This window comes from Myotis daubentonii, chromosome 6, assembly GCF_963259705.1.
Source record: "Myotis daubentonii chromosome 6, mMyoDau2.1, whole genome shotgun sequence".
NCBI classification, from domain to species: domain Eukaryota; kingdom Metazoa; phylum Chordata; class Mammalia; order Chiroptera; family Vespertilionidae; genus Myotis; species Myotis daubentonii.
In genome coordinates, this window is record NC_081845.1 from 93,849,395 (window position 1) to 93,864,840 (window position 15,446).

The 15,446-nt window shown below is 44.1% G+C and overlaps 1 protein-coding gene and 1 pseudogene across 1 annotated transcript in view; one reads left to right on the forward strand and one right to left on the reverse strand.

The window, feature by feature from the left end:
• Window positions 1–3,526: 3,526 nt before the first annotated feature.
• Window positions 3,527–7,830, reverse strand: LOC132237637 (keratin, type I cytoskeletal 18-like; annotated as a pseudogene).
• ILRUN (inflammation and lipid regulator with UBA-like and NBR1-like domains) overlaps window positions 7,644–15,446 on the forward strand; it is a 104,898-nt gene continuing 97,095 nt past the window's right edge. The window contains exon 1 of the mRNA XM_059701939.1: window positions 7,644–7,986. Within this exon, the coding sequence (XP_059557922.1) occupies window positions 7,829–7,986 (158 nt within the window). The 5' untranslated portion in view covers window positions 7,644–7,828. The remainder of the gene's footprint in view (window positions 7,987–15,446) is intronic.

Below are 15,446 nucleotides of genomic sequence, written 5' to 3' on the forward strand. Positions count from 1 at the left end.
CAGACTCACCAAGAAGCAGAGAGAGAGGACCCAAATAAATAAAATCAGAAACGATAGAGGTGAAATAACAACAGACCCCACAGAAATACAAATGATTTTTAAAAAATACTATGGACAGCTCTACTCCAACAAACTAGACAACCTGGAGGAAATGGACAAATTCCTAGAAAAATACAGCATTCCAAAACTCAATCAGGAAGAATCTAAAAATCTCAACAGGCCAATAACTATGGAGGAAATTGAAGCAGTCATCAAAAAGCTTCCATCAAACAAAAGCCCAGGACCAGACGGCTTCACAGGGGAGTTTTACCAAACATTCAAGGAAGAACTAAAACCTATCCTCCTCAGACTACTACAAAAAATTCAAGAGGAAGGAACACTTCCAAGCTCATTCTATGAAGCCAGCATCACCCTAATACCAAAACCAGGTAAAGACAACACAATGAAAGAGAATTACAGGCCAATATCCCTCATGAACATAGATGCCAAAATCCTCAACAAAATCTTAGCAAATCGGATCCAGCAGTACATCAGAAAAATCATACACCATGACCAAGTAGGATTTATCCCAGGGATGCAAGGATGGTACAATATCCGCAAATCAATAAACGTGATACATCACATAAACAAATTGAAAGAAAAAAACCACGTGGTCATATCAATTGATGCAGAAAAAGCATTTGACAAAATTCAACACCCATTTTTGATAAAAACTCTCAGCAAGGTGGGAGTAGAAGGATCATACCTCAACATAATAAAAGCCATATATGACAGGCCCACAGCCAACATCATACTCAATGGACAAAAACTAACACCATTTCCCCTAAGAACAGGAACAAGACAGGGATGCCCCCTCTCACCACTCCTGTTCAACATAGTATTGGAAGTGTTAGCCATTGCAATTCGGCAAGAAGAAGAAATAAAAGGCATCCAAATTGGAAAAGAGGAAGTAAAACTGTCCTTATTTGCAGACGACATGATATTATACATACAAAACCCTAGAGACTCCATCAAAAAACTACTAGACTTAATACATGAATTTGGCAATGTAGCAGGATACAAAATTAACCCCAAGAAATCTGAGGCATTTCTATACACCAATAGTGAACTTTCAGAAAGAGAGATTATAAAAACAATCCCGTTTACCATTGCACCAAAAAAATTAAGCTACCTAGGAATAAACTTAACTAAAGAGGTAAAAGACCTCTACTCAGAAAACTACAGGACGTTGAAAAAAGATATAGAGGAAGACATAAACAGATGGAAGAACATACCGTGTTCATGGATTGGTAGAATCAACATCATTAAAATGTCCATACTACCCAAAGCAATCTATAAATTCAACGCACTTCCCATTAAAATACCAACGGCATACTTCAGAGATCTAGAACGAACTTTCCAAAAATTCATCTGGAATAAAAAAAGACCCCGAATAGCTGCAGCAATCCTGAAAAAGAACAAAGTAGGTGGGATCTCAATACCAGATATCAAGTTGTATTACAAAGCCACTGTTCTCAAAACTGCCTGGTACTGGCACAAGAATAGGCATATAGATCAATGGAATAGAATAGAGTGCCCAGAAATCGGCCCGAACCAATATGCTCAATTAATATTTGACAAAGGAGGCAAGAACATACAATGGAGCCAAGATAGTCTCTTCAATAAATGGTGTTGGGAAAATTGGACAGATATATGCAAGAAAATGAAACTAGACCACCAACTTACACCATACACAAAAATAAACTCAAAATGGATAAAGGACTTAAATGTACGACAGGAAACCATAAAAATTCTAGAAGAATCCAAAGGCAACAAAATCTCAGACATATGCCGAAGCAATTTCTTCACTGATACAGCTCCTAGGGCACTTGAAACTAAAGAAAAAATCAACAAATGGGACTACATCAAAATAAAAAGCTTCTGCACAGCAAAAGAAACCATCAACAAAACAACAAGAAAACCCACTGTGTGGGAAAACATATTTGCCAATGACATATCTGATAAGGGCCTAATCTCCAAAATTTATAAGGAACTCATACAACTTAACAAAAGGAAGATAAACAATCCAATCAAAAAATGGGCAAAGGACCTAAATAGACACCTTTCAAAAGAGGACATTCAGAAAGCCAAGAGACATATGAAAACATGCTCAAAGTCACTAATCATCCGAGAGATGCAAATCAAAACAGCAATGAGGTACCACCTCACACCTGTCAGACTGGCTATCATCAACAAATCAACAAACGACAAGTGCTGGAGAGGATGTGGAGAAAAAGGAACACTTGTGCACTGCTGGTGGGAATGCAGACTGGTGCAGCCACTATGGAAGACAGTATGGAGTTTCCTTAAAAAACTGAAAATGGAACTCCCATTTGACCCTGTGATCCCACTTCTAGGAATATATCCCAAGAAACCAGAAACACCAATCAGAAAGGATATATGCACCCCTATGTTCATAGCAGCACAATTCACCATAGCTAAGATCTGGAAACAGCCTAAGTGCCCATCAGTAGATGAATGGATTAGAAAACTGTGGTACATCTACACGATGGAATACTATGCTGCTGTAAAAAGGAAGGAACTCTTACCATTTGCAACGTCATGGATGGAACTGGAGAGCATTATGCTAAGTGAAATAAGCCAGTCAATGAAGGAAAAGTACCACATGATCTCACTCATTCATGGACAATAGAGACCATTATAAACTTTTGAACAATAATAGATACAGAGGCAGAGCTGCCTCAAACAGATTGTCAAACTGCAGCGGGAAGGCCGGGGAGGGTTGGGGGGCAGGAGGTAGGGGGGTAAGAGATCAACTAAAGGACTTGTATGCATGCATATAAGCATAACCAATGGACATAAGACACTGGGGGATAGGGGAAGCTAGGGGACTGTCTAGAGCGGGGGGATAAAATGGATACATATGTAATACTCTTTGTAATACTTTAAGCAATAAAAAAAAATAAAATAAAATAAAAGCAAAAAAAAAATCTGAAAATACTGATAAAAATGTAAAAATATTCATGATTTCCCATACTCAGAGACTGTCATTGATAATACCATGGAGTATATCCTTCCAGATGTCTCTTGCACTTGTTGGTGATTCTCTCTTATCTGGATCACATGTAACACTATTTTTGTCATATCTTTTATCATTTAAAAATATATTGTATCCCAGCTGGTGTGGCTCAATTGGTTGAACTTTGTCCTGTGCATCAGGAGGTTTCTGGTTCGGTTCCCAGTCCAGGTGCATGTGGGAAGCAACCAATCAACATTTCTCTCTCACATGGATATTTCTCTCTCTCTCTCTCTCTCTCTCTCTCTCTCTCTCTTTCTCCTTCTCTCTTCCTCTCTCTCTAAAATCAATAAAAACATATTTTTAAAAAAGAAAATAAAGTTGATCTATTTATTTCTTTAAATATAGAAAAGTATAAAAAATTAAAAGTATTAATAATTTTAATTATTAGTATTTCCAACCTCTTGTTATATAGTTAGATACATACAGTATACTAATTTTACATTCTACTTTTTTTCCCACAACGATATCTGAACTTTTTACTGGCCTCCTAACCCCCCAGGGGGTGTCCCACTTCTGCTGACTTTAATGCCTCAGAACTTCGGTGTCCTTCACCTCAGATACCACTTTGCTGTCCACAGTCCTGTGGGTGGTAGTCTTTTGGATGGATTGTATGGAGTGGCTGTGGTCCAGGGCATCACCAAGATTGAAGTCCTCCCCTTCTACCAGCAGGCGGCAGAAGTGTTGCTCTCAACCTCCAGGTTGACCTTGAGTTTAGCAGGGCCTCCTACTCCTGGGCTTGGCGCTGCCCTTCTGCCTGGGTCTGGGCCTGCTCTGACTCCCAGAGCAGCGGGATCCCACTGAGCTATTCCATCTGTGTGGCAGAGTGTGTCTCCACCTCCCTCAGGCTGCTCACCAAGCTGGCCTTTGGATTTCTCATCAAGTCCAGGCTAATCTCCGAGGACTGAGCCATACGGTTCAGCTCCGTGAGTGTCATCTCAGCAGCTCCTGTCTCTGCAGTCTGCGAGGCGACCACAGTGGTGCTCTCCTCAACCTGGTGGGACCAGTATTTGTCTAGTAGCTCCTCTTGGTTCTTCTGAGCCAGCTCACCACACTGGGCCCGGATGTCTGCCATGATCTTGCTGAGGATGTGGGGGCACCCAACTCCATGGTTAACCCAGAGTTGGCGATCTGGTTTTGTAGGTCATTTACTTCCTCCTCGTGGTTCTTCTTCACTAAAAGCACCTCCTCCTTGAGAGCCTTGCTCTCTGTCACCAGCTGCAGCCGAGTGACTGAGGTGTCATCAATGACCTTTCAGAGCCCACTGATACTACTGTCCACAGACAGGCACATGGCCAGCTCTGTCTCATTTTTGACTCTGAAGTCATCAGCAGGAAGATGAATATTGTCAATCTGCAGAATGATGTCCACAGAACTTGCAAAGATCTGAGCCATCGGGTCCTCATGGTCTTGAAATAATGCTCCAATCTCTGACCTGGGGTTCCTTCTTCTCCAGGGGTTCCCAGATTTTGCTCTCCAGTCTCTGATTATCAGCTTCCAGCTTCTCACCCTCTCCAGGTAGGCCAGGTGGTCACTGAGTCATTGAATAGTCTCCTTCTCACTCTGGATGCCCCGTATGCCTGCCAGACCCCCGGCCAACCCCACAGCCAGGCCCCTGGACACTGGTGGAGTAGGACATGGAGATCCAGGAGCCCTCACCCTCGGTGCCTACACAGATACTGACGGCACTGCTGAATGATAGGCTGGCTTAACTCTTTTATGAACCCCTGAAACTGACCTGGTCTTGGGATCTGGAATTAGTTTAATTATTTTTTTTTTACACAAGATCACCAGCCTAAGAAATTCAGAAAGAAACTGGCTGGTCTTGGGCATAAACCAGGCAGTGACATATCCAAACATAGCCCTGACATTTCTGAGCTGGTCCCTAGAAGCCCTGTTGGCATACTGCTGTCAGCTTTCCTTCTTTAGAGTGGTGTTCAGCAATTTGTCCCTTTGCCTCTCAATCAGTCCTCTCCAGGCTCTCTTCATAACAAACACAAAACAAAGCTATCAGGGTAGAAATGTAGGTGTTAATATCTCCTCAGACTCAAGTGGAAATTCACATTTCTAGGAGTCTCCTGATTAGGTAACACCTCATTTTGTCCATTTCATATCCCATCCCCACAAGAGAACCTTCCCATGGGGATGGAGGTGGTGGTGGTTCTTCCTTCATATCTAATGTGCCAGCCACCTTGGCCATTGTTTCTGCACAGTGGTTAGGAATGGGACAGTTCTTTATTGTGCATGAGAACCAAAAATGTCCCCACAAAGTTTTAGAATTCACTTGAAGAGTAGTTGCACTCCTTTGAGATAATGCCCATCATGAACTGCAGTTCTTAGCCATTTGGGTCTCTTATTTGCAAGGATCTCTTTGCATTATGTGGGCTGTTCAGGTGTGAGTTAAGACCCAAGTAATTGGCCAAGAGTTTTTAGTTTTTCTTGGGTTCTCAGGTTCCAATAACATTTTCTTTTGGATCTTTGGTCAATCCAGCTTTAGTCCATGGATGTTGCAAGTTAAAATGCTTCCTAGAAAGTCTATGGTCTAGCATAAAATCAGTTCTTGGGTCAAAATTTCTGATTATTTTGTATGTAAGGCCAAATTGAACTCAAACTATAAAGGGAACTGTAGCAGGGTATAGTGGGAGGGGAGCTAGACTAGAAGTTTGAAGACCCCTGACTAGCTGTGGTATCTTGGGTAAATCAATTCCCTACTCTTGGTTTCAATTTCATTTGCAAAATGGGGAGGTTGAACTAGACCAGTGGTCGGCAAACATATTAGTCAACAGAGCCAAATATCAACAGTACAACGACTGAAATTTCTTTTGAGAGCCAAATTTTTTCAATGTAAACTATATAGGTAGGTACATTGTTATTAACTTAATTAGGGTACTCCTAAGGCTTAGGAAGAGCCATACTCAAGGGGCCAAAGAACCGCATGTGGCTCGCAAGCCGCAGTTTGCTGAGCACGGGACTAGAAAGTATCAGTTCTTTTCAGCTCTAATATTGTGATTTTTAAATCTTTCTCTGTCCCCATTCCATCATCCATAAGATTGGGACAATACGTGCTCACTTCTGAGGGAGACTGAACTTTCCTTAATATTAGTGAAATATTTCAACATTGTGGTCACCCAAAAATTAGGCCCTAAGCTTCCACACAGATCTCTGAGGCCCAAGAACAGTTTCTTACAGAATGTTTATAATGACTGTATGGTATGAGTTTGTAATATCCTTACTGTAAGGTGTGTTTCCTGTAAGACATTCACATTGGAGGGGAAAAGTCACTGGAGAAAGTTGGATTGACCGACTTTACCAATAATTGGCAAAACGAGAACTTGAATCTCCAATGTGTGTGACCCCAGGACCCAGGCTTTTAGAGCCATTATGTTTTACTCTTATTTGGTAGTGGGACGGGAGGTAGAATGCTTTCCCTTTCCAAAACCTCCTAGCACCCTAGACACTACTGGTCATTCTAGTTCTGTCTGCTGTTGGAAACATACTCCATTAGGAATCTGAAAGCTGGGATCTAGGTTTGCTGCTCTGTATTTTTGGACAAGGCATATACGCTTTTGGATCTCATTTTCCTTATTTGTAAAACAGAGAGCTACCTGAAGGCAGGAGACCATTTCCTCCTCACCATTTCCCTCCCTTGACTGTAGCAGAGTGTGGGGCAAATATTGTTCAAAAGCACTTCCTGAATGAAGGAATGTAAGGGGCTAGACGAGATGGTTCCTGTTTCTTTTCTCATTCTTTGATCTTGAATCGGGGCCTTGACCAGGTAGGTGTACCACATACAGTATAGTATCTATTTTATTTTATTTTAATTTATTTTCGCTTCTATTTTAAAAACAGAACAAGGCATTCCAAATCCTCGTGACTTAATCTTTATTTTAGAGGTTTGGTCTTGACCGATTATGTGTGGTTTGTTTGGACCTGTGATTGACGTTTACACCAAGGCCTCCTGTACTTCCCCAGACTAGCCAGGGCCATTGCATAACGGAAACTGCACGGACCCGCTGTAGCAATACCACCGAGGGGCCGGGCACCAGGGGCTGACAGCAGACTCCCTCTGGGACAGCAGCTCTGTAACTTATGCAAACAAGTCCTTCAACGCGAAAGGCAAACTCCTGGCTGGCAGGACTGGGCCCCGGCTACTCCCCGGTTCTTGACCTTGCCATCGTCTCTGCTCTTCCCGGAACTTTCTGAAGAAGTTCCCTCACCTCCAAAATGGCGGAGCTGTCCTAAGCGAAGGGCTGGAAGCTTCTCCCCCAGCCCCGGGCTTCCACTCCGCCCCTTGAGGATGGGGCGGGGCGAGGCGAAGGTCAGGCCAGGAGTGACCCCCCGCCCCCCCGCCGCTGGGCGGGGCCTTTCCTCCTTCCTTCCCGCCCTCTCGCTTCACCGCGGTGAGGTCACGCGGGGGACGTCACGGGGTTGTGACGCCACTGAGGGGCGGGCTTCCGGGGAGGAAGGGGCGGGGCCTAGGCGGGCGACGCTTGCGCAGTGGGCGCGGCGCGGGTGGAGGCGGAGGCGGCGGAGAAGCGAGAGGCGGCGGCGACGGAGGCGGCGGCTAGGGGGGGGTGGGAGGGGGGGAGCGCGCGAGTGCTGAGTGAGTTTACCCGTATGAGGCGGTGAGAGGCCCGGGGCCTACTCAGAGGAGCGGGCGGCGCCGGCAGCAGCGGCCCCCCTGGTCCCCGGGCCCGAAGGCGCGGCGGCGGCTCGGCGCGAGGAGGCGGGGAGCGCTGTTCGGCCCCAGACATGGAGGGCATGGACGTGGACCTGGACCCCGAGCTGATGCAGAAGTTCAGCTGTCTGGGCACCACCGACAAGGACGTGCTCATCTCCGAGTTCCAGCGGCTGCTCGGCTTCCAGCTCAACCCGGCCGGCTGCGCCTTCTTCCTGGACATGACCAACTGGTGAGCCGCCGCGCCGGCGTTGGCAGCGGCCTCGGGGCCCCGAGGGAGGGAGGGACACCCGAGCCCCGCGGCGGGGCGGTCCGGGCGGGCTCTGAGGGGCACCCCCTTTCCGCGGCGGGAAAGGCGTGGGGGGGAGCCCTAGGGGCATGGGAGAAATGTGGGGGCCGAGCAGGTTCCAGAGGACGCACGGGGAGTGCTGGGGCCCACGGAAGGCAGGAGGGGCGGAGAGATGGTGGGGAGGGTCCCGAGGCTCCGTGGAGTGTTAGGGGCCGTGGAACGCGGCGCGAGGGGCAAGACTGGAGCCTCGAGGCTGGCGGCTAGACTCGGAGGACGAGGGCTTTGGTGTTGGCCGAGAGGAGCACAGGAAATCTGAATTTGGGGAGTGGGAAAGAGCTTCGCGCGGAGTTAGGGGTGAGGAAGACGGGGATGAGGGGAAACGCCGGGGACGGGCTAGGTGCTGTGGAGGCACCTGGGGCACGGGAAGACTTGGGAATTAGGAGTTGAGAAGAACAGATGTGTGTGGTGTGGTGTGTTGTGTTGTGTTGTGTTGTTGTGTGTGTGTACGTACGTGTACGTACGTGTGTACGACTTTCGGAAGAGTTGTGCCAGGGAGGTGTGTGGGGGGCGGGGGAAATCTGCTAGCAGATTGGCTAATGGAGAACTGGAAGTATCAGACCTGGGGCAGTGTCTGGGGAAAACTTTAGGAAAAGTGAAGGAAAGGCGTTTATCTTGGGGAAGGGCACCTTTTGAGGGGACCAGGGCCCTCTGCTCCAGAGTGCTGGCATGGGGAGTTCTGGGAGCTGGGTCGGTAGGTATTTGGGGAGACGGAGGACTTGGCCCAGGCTGGGAACCAAGTGTTTGTAGCTCGGCGTCTCCTTGCAGAAGACTGGAATTGGGGCAGGAGACCATGGCACTGAGACTCAGGGAGTGTTTCTTGGCTTTGGATGTAGCACTTGCTGTTTTTGATAAGCAAGGCTTCCTCCTGTTCTCTGAGGCGGGATGGTTGGGTTCACTCAGGGAGATCGAGAAAGGGGAGGCCATTAGCCTTCCTTTGAAAAGATTTTAGGTAAAGCAGCTCATCTTTCTTTGGTCAAAAAGCCAGGGAATGGAATGCCCTTTGCTCTCTGTGTTGGGCAGTCCCCTGACATGTGGAATCTTGTTTCCTTTGGCATCCCTTGTACAACTAGCCTCCCCTTTATCCCATGCCCACTAAATGCCTCAGGCACTGCCAGAAAAAAAGAGGCTGTAAGCCTAGCCTTTATCCCATTCCTCATCTGGCCCTATCTGGAAAGATGCTCATCTGACTAATGATGGGAACCTTGTAGTTGTGACTGCAAAGGTGATGGTGTGATTTTTTTTTTCCTGTGTAGCATCATTGGTCAGTTCTGTTATTTTAGCTTTAAAGTTGATTGTTATTGCAAGAGTGGGATTGAATTTCTAGATGCCTAGAAAACTCTGAGGCATTGAATGCAGGAGCTAGTCTTAAGAATTAAAGAAGCATTTGTCAGCACCACTTGTATCTTCTATATCTAGGGTGATCTCAAGCATGGCCTGTAACCTCCAATACTTTTCTGAACACCAACCTATGGTGTTTAAAGAGAGTGACAGGGATTACTGAAAACACTGAGAAGAGGTATTATTACACTGATGAAATTTAGAAATAAAGCTATCTTGTGGAGGGTTGTTCTCTTGCCTGCCTTCTTTCCCACCGGGCTCTTTTTCTTCCTTGTTTACACTAGTTCAGCGTAGGAAACTTGGCATATTGTTGCTGCCAGTTTGGTAGGGGAGGATCATTATTTCTCCCCACCCCCTTGTGAGTCGTACCATGTGAGTCAAACCCTGCCCTAAGAAATTAGTTTTTAGTTCTTTAGAGTCAGTATTTATTAGTACAATTACTATGGCTACAAAACCAGTGTAATGAATTTTATATGCTTGAGGTGTGTGTGTGTGTTTAACAACTAAGATTGTTTGTTTTTAGGTGTTGTGAAAGATGAGGCCCAGTGTGGATGAGAAAACAACAACAAAAATCATAGCTGCATGATAAAATTTTATTTGAATTTTTAGAAAAGTTATTAGGCTCAAAGACACGGAGTGGCATATATTCTGATAAGATGTTATCTCTGTATAAAATAAGGTATGACACATTTCTGAACAAAGGAGTGAGCCATTAAAAAAATTATTCTGGTTTTAAAGCAGTTAGAAGTTAGTAGCTTCTTAGGAATCCAGGCAGTTAAGTGATAACTTAGCTTTAAGCCTCATTATTTTTTGGTTGTAGAAGTCATGTTTTTTATTTTCTTTGATTATAAAATGAAAAATCATTTGTGAACTGAAAGCAGTGAGGCTCGTTATTCTTTTCCAATGAAAGCGGTTAGCTCAATAATCCAATATTGTGTTTTTGATTCCTATGTTGACCTGGCTTACTCTGTCTTGTTAGACTTTTGTTTTAAACAAATACCTGTCATAATTAGCAAAATTTAGTTAAAAAAAATACATGCATGGATGCATATTTGGTCAAAATACTTGTTGTTTAAGTAAATCTCTAGAATCTAGAAATTTATTGCTTTTAAGTGTCATTTAATGTCTAACTGGGACCTGTTGAGATGGCCTAATACAGGTTGGTAAAATAGCTCTCAAACTGCTGTAGTTAACCTGTTGGGTTTAGGATAATTAACCTTCCTGTGACTTCATAAGTGCCTGTTTCTGGTTGTAATAAATAATCACCATTCAGTTGTTTGATGACTGTTAAAAAATAATGTGGAAAATTAAAAAGTATTTTAAGCCCTGGCTGGGTGTCTCGGTTGGAGAGTCATCACATACACCAAAAATGGTGCCTGTTGCCCTAGCATTTTGGCTCAGTGAATAGAGCGTCGGCACTTGGACTAAAGGATTGAGGGTTCCATTCTAGTCAAGGGCATGTACCTCAGTTGCAGGTTGCAGGCTCAATCCCCAGCCCTGGTCAGAATGCCTGTGGAGGCAACCAATCGATGTGGCTCTCTCACATTGATGTTTCTCTCTCTCCCCACCCCTTCTACTTTCTCTGAAAATCAATGGAAAAATACCTTCCAGTGAAGATTAACAAAAAACAAACAAACAAAAAAACATGTTGCCTGTTGATCCCCTGTTGGGGATGTTTCTCTCTTTCTCTCCCGTCCTCTCTAAAAAAATCAATGGAAAACATACCCTCGGGTGAGAATTAAAAAAAAAAACCACATTTTTTTTTTTAAATGAAGGTCATGAGTATCCTAAAATGAGTTGGAAAGACTGTTTTTGTTTTCCAAAGTAAGATTTTTTTTTTTTGGTTTGTAACAACTTTCTAAGAAGCTGTTGAAAAACTGGTTTAAATGGAATGTTTTGGCCTTATTAATTTTCTACCCTGTAAGCACAGATTTTTTTTTTTTGCTTAGGTTGGGTGTGCATTATGTAATTTCTCTTTATTTATTTTAGAAGCAAGTATCATTTCAGTTTAAGCATTTTTATAGTGTTTATATTTGAGCTGGCAGCCATGCTGCTGGAAATGGGTGGAATTGCCTCTAACAAAAGTAGTCAATTTTCAATTCCCAATTTATGAGTGCATAAAATGAATAAATGGTGTAGTGAAAAAACAGTATCTGAAGCCAAACTGAAATGACTTGTAGATTAGTATGTCCTTTTATAGCTGGAATATTTGTTTTCATTGAACTTATTGGGGTGACATTGGTTAATAAAATTATATAGGTTTCAAGTGTGTAATTCTATAATACATCATCTGTATATTGTGTATTCACCACCGTAAGTCAAGTCTCTTTTCATCACCATTTATCGCCCACTCTCTTCTACCTCCCCCCACTCTGTAGGTGGAATATCTTGCAGTGATACTATTGGGCTGTGAATATAGAACCTGGACTTCTAAAACTGGAAGTTGGTTTAAGAGTTTCTGTAGTTCATTCCAGTTTCTCCTGCAGAATTGCATGTAACCCTTCCAAGAGAGCTTATTCTTGCGTCTCTGAGGGCAGAAATTTGTATGATATCGTATAGTGTTTAATTACTTTTCTAGTTAGAATTATGTCAAAACTTAAGTCTCTCTTACTGCAATTTAAGCTTTTTTTATTTGCTTATATCCCCTTTAGAGATGGAGAATATCTAGTGAACATTACCCTTAAAGGGGCTAGAAAGTTTCTATTCAAATCACTAAAAGTTTTCAACCATTTGTAATTTAAACACATTCAATTTAATGGCTTCTCATCCTTTAAGGTAGTCTAATACATTAATATATTTTTTTCAGGGGTAACTAACAAGAGTCAGGAGAGTGTACATATGATTTTTAAAAAGTTGTGGTAAAATATACATAACAAAATATCATTTTAGCCAATTTTAAGTTCATTGTTAAGTAATGTAACCAAGCCCTGGCTGTTTTGGCTCAGGGGATGGAGTGTCAGCCTGCGGACTGGCGGAAGCCGGGGGGATGTCCCAGGTTCTGTTCCGGTCAGGGGCCCATGTGCAGGTTGCTGGCTGGATCTCTGGTGGGGGTTGTGCTGGAGGTGGCTGATAAGTGATTCTCTCTCATCATTGATGTCTCTGTCTCTCTCTCCCTCTCCCTCTCTCTCTGAAGTCAATGAAAATATATTTTAAAAAACATTTTAAATTTCCTTCTGGCCTGCACAATCAGTTTTCTCTGTTACGCTTTTTAATTGTTTATTGATTTTAGAAAGAGTGAAAGAAAGAACGTTGCTTTGTTGTGAATTTCTTGGTTGCTTCTTGTATGTGCCCTGACCAGAGATTGAACCTGAAACCTTGGCATATCGGGATGACACTAACCAATTGAGGTACCCAGCCAGGGCTCTGTTATGTTTTTCTTTCTTTTTTTTTTTTTTAGTTCTCATCCAAGGATATTTTTCCATTGATTTTTTTAGAGAGAGAGGAAGAGAGAGGGAAAGACAGAGAGAAATATCGATGTGAGAGAAACATGTCAATTGGTTGCCTCCCGCATGCGCCCGACCAGGCCTGGGCTGGCAAGGAGCCTGCAACCGAGGTATGTGCTCTTGACCAGAATAGAACCCGGGACCCTTGGGTCTTTAGGCCAATGCTCTATCCACTGAGCCAAACTGGTTAGGGCTTTTTTTTTTTTTTTCAATCTTTATTGTTGAGAGTATTACAGATGTCCCCCCTCTTCCCCCTCATTGCTCCCTTTCACCCAGTTCCCATACAGCCCCAGACCTCCACTACCCTATTGTCTGTGTCCATAGGTAATGCATACATGCACATATGATCTTTATTTAATCTCTTCCCACCCCAACCCCCCTTCCCTCTGAGAATCGTCAGTCTGTTCCATTTCCATGCCTCTGATTCTACTTTATTCACCAGATTATTCTGTTAAATAGATATCTTATTCATTTATTTTGATTTTTAGATTTAGTTGTTGATAGGTATGTATTTGTAGCCATTTTTTTGTTTATATTTTTGATATTTTCTTCTTCCTCTTCTTAAAGAATACCCTTCAACATTTCATATAATACTGGTTTGGTAGTAATGAACCCCTTTAACTTTTTCTTGTCTGTGAGGCTCTTTATCTGACCTTCAATTCTAAATGATAGCTTCGCTGGGTAGGGTAATCTTGGTTGTAGGTCCTTGTTATTCATCACTTTGAATATTTCTTGCCACTCCCTTCTGGCCTGCAAAGTTTCTGTTGAGAAATCAGCTGACAGTCATATGGGCACTCGCATGCTTTTAAAAAGATTCTCTCTTTGTCTTTGGCCCTTGGCATTTTAATTATGATGTGTCTTGGTGTGGTCCTCTTTGCGTTCCTCTTGTTTGGGAGTCTACACTTCCTGGACTTGTAAGTCTGTTTCTTTTACCAGATAGTGGAAGTTTTCTGTCATTATTCGTCAAATAGCTTTTCAATATCTTGCTCTATCTCTTCTCTTTCTGGTACTCTTGAAGCTGTTCCAGAGGCCCCTCACACTGTCTTCATATTTTTGGATTCTTTTTTCTCTTCTGATTGGGTGTATTTTGCTTCCTCATATTCCAAATCGTTGATTTGATTCTCAGAATCCTCTACTCTACTGTTGAATCCCTGTAAATTATTAATTTCAGTTCAAACATGTCAAACTCACAGCATGCGGCCCACCTGCCATGAGTTTGACATGGTTGTTTAACCATGTGTATGCTTAGTTTCTAAATGGTTCTTTTTCACGTTTGTGACATTCTCACTAATATTCTTGTAAGTCTCACTAAGTTCCTTGAAGCTCTCATTAAGATCCTTGAGCAGCCTTGAACTCTGTATTGAGTAGTTTGCTTGCTTCCATTTCATTTTGAGTCGCCCCCCCCCCCCCCCCGGAGATTTCTTTTGTTCTTTCATCTGTGACATGTTTCTTTGTCTCTGCATTTTGGTGGCTTCCCTGTGTGTGTTTGTTTTTGTATTAGGTAGAGCTATTATGTCTCCTGGAATTGGTAGATTTGCCTTGATGTGGTCCAGTGGCTCAGCTTCCCCAGTTACCTGAGCTGGGCACTTTAGGAGTGCCCCTGTGTGGGCTGTGTGTACAGTCTTGTAGTTGAGCCTTGATTGCTGTTGGCATCACTGGGAGTTGACCTCCAAGTCAATTGATTCTTGAGGACCAGCTGTGACTGTAGTGGAAGAGCTATTGTGTAGGAGACACCCTCTTGGAGCAGGACTTGCTTCAGTAGGGTTTTTGGTGCTCACTGAGTCTGCCCCTTGAGTGTGTCACTTGTGGATGTGTAGAACTGTAATCCAGTATGGTCTGATGTTGTCTAGCCATTGTACTGGCTCTGGGGCCACCTGGCAGGAACTACAGAGAGATCTGCAGATGTTTGCTACTTGTGTCAGGCTAGGAAGTGCCCAGGTGAGGCCCAGCTGTGAAGTAAGGCAGGCTGGTGCTAGTGCCAGGTCTTGGGCCTCTTACTGAAGATTGGGACACGGTGACGCCAGCTGCTGCTTGTTTGATTTTAGGAAAGTCTGAAGCCTGAGCCAGGACTGACCATTCATATGGAAAAGCAGCTGCAAACAGCTTGGGTGGTGCTGCAAGTTGGTGGGTCTCAGGGAATCACCAGGGTGGATTGAACAGTGTGAGATATGCTGATGGAAACAGATATGGCTGCCAGTGAGCTTTGCGAATGGGGGAGGTCCCAGCACAGGAACAGTGACCCCTCCGAGCACCCCCGTCTGGGAGAATACAGCCCCTGAGTTCCTGCCCTTGTTCCAGACAATCCAGTAGTTCTTCCTCATATGTCCCTGGTTCTCCCAAAACCCCCCAGCACTGGAGCTCAGAGGGAGTGGAACTGTGTTAAGTTTGTTTACTGACCCTTTAAGAGGAACTGCCTGAGACTCCAGTAGCCTCTGTGTCACTCACCCACAATCTCCGCTGGTTTTTACAGCCCGAAGTTATGGGTACTTCTCTTCCCAGCACTGGTACCCTGGGCTGAGGGGTCTGGTGTGGGGCTGGCACCCGTTGTTCCGCATTGGAGGC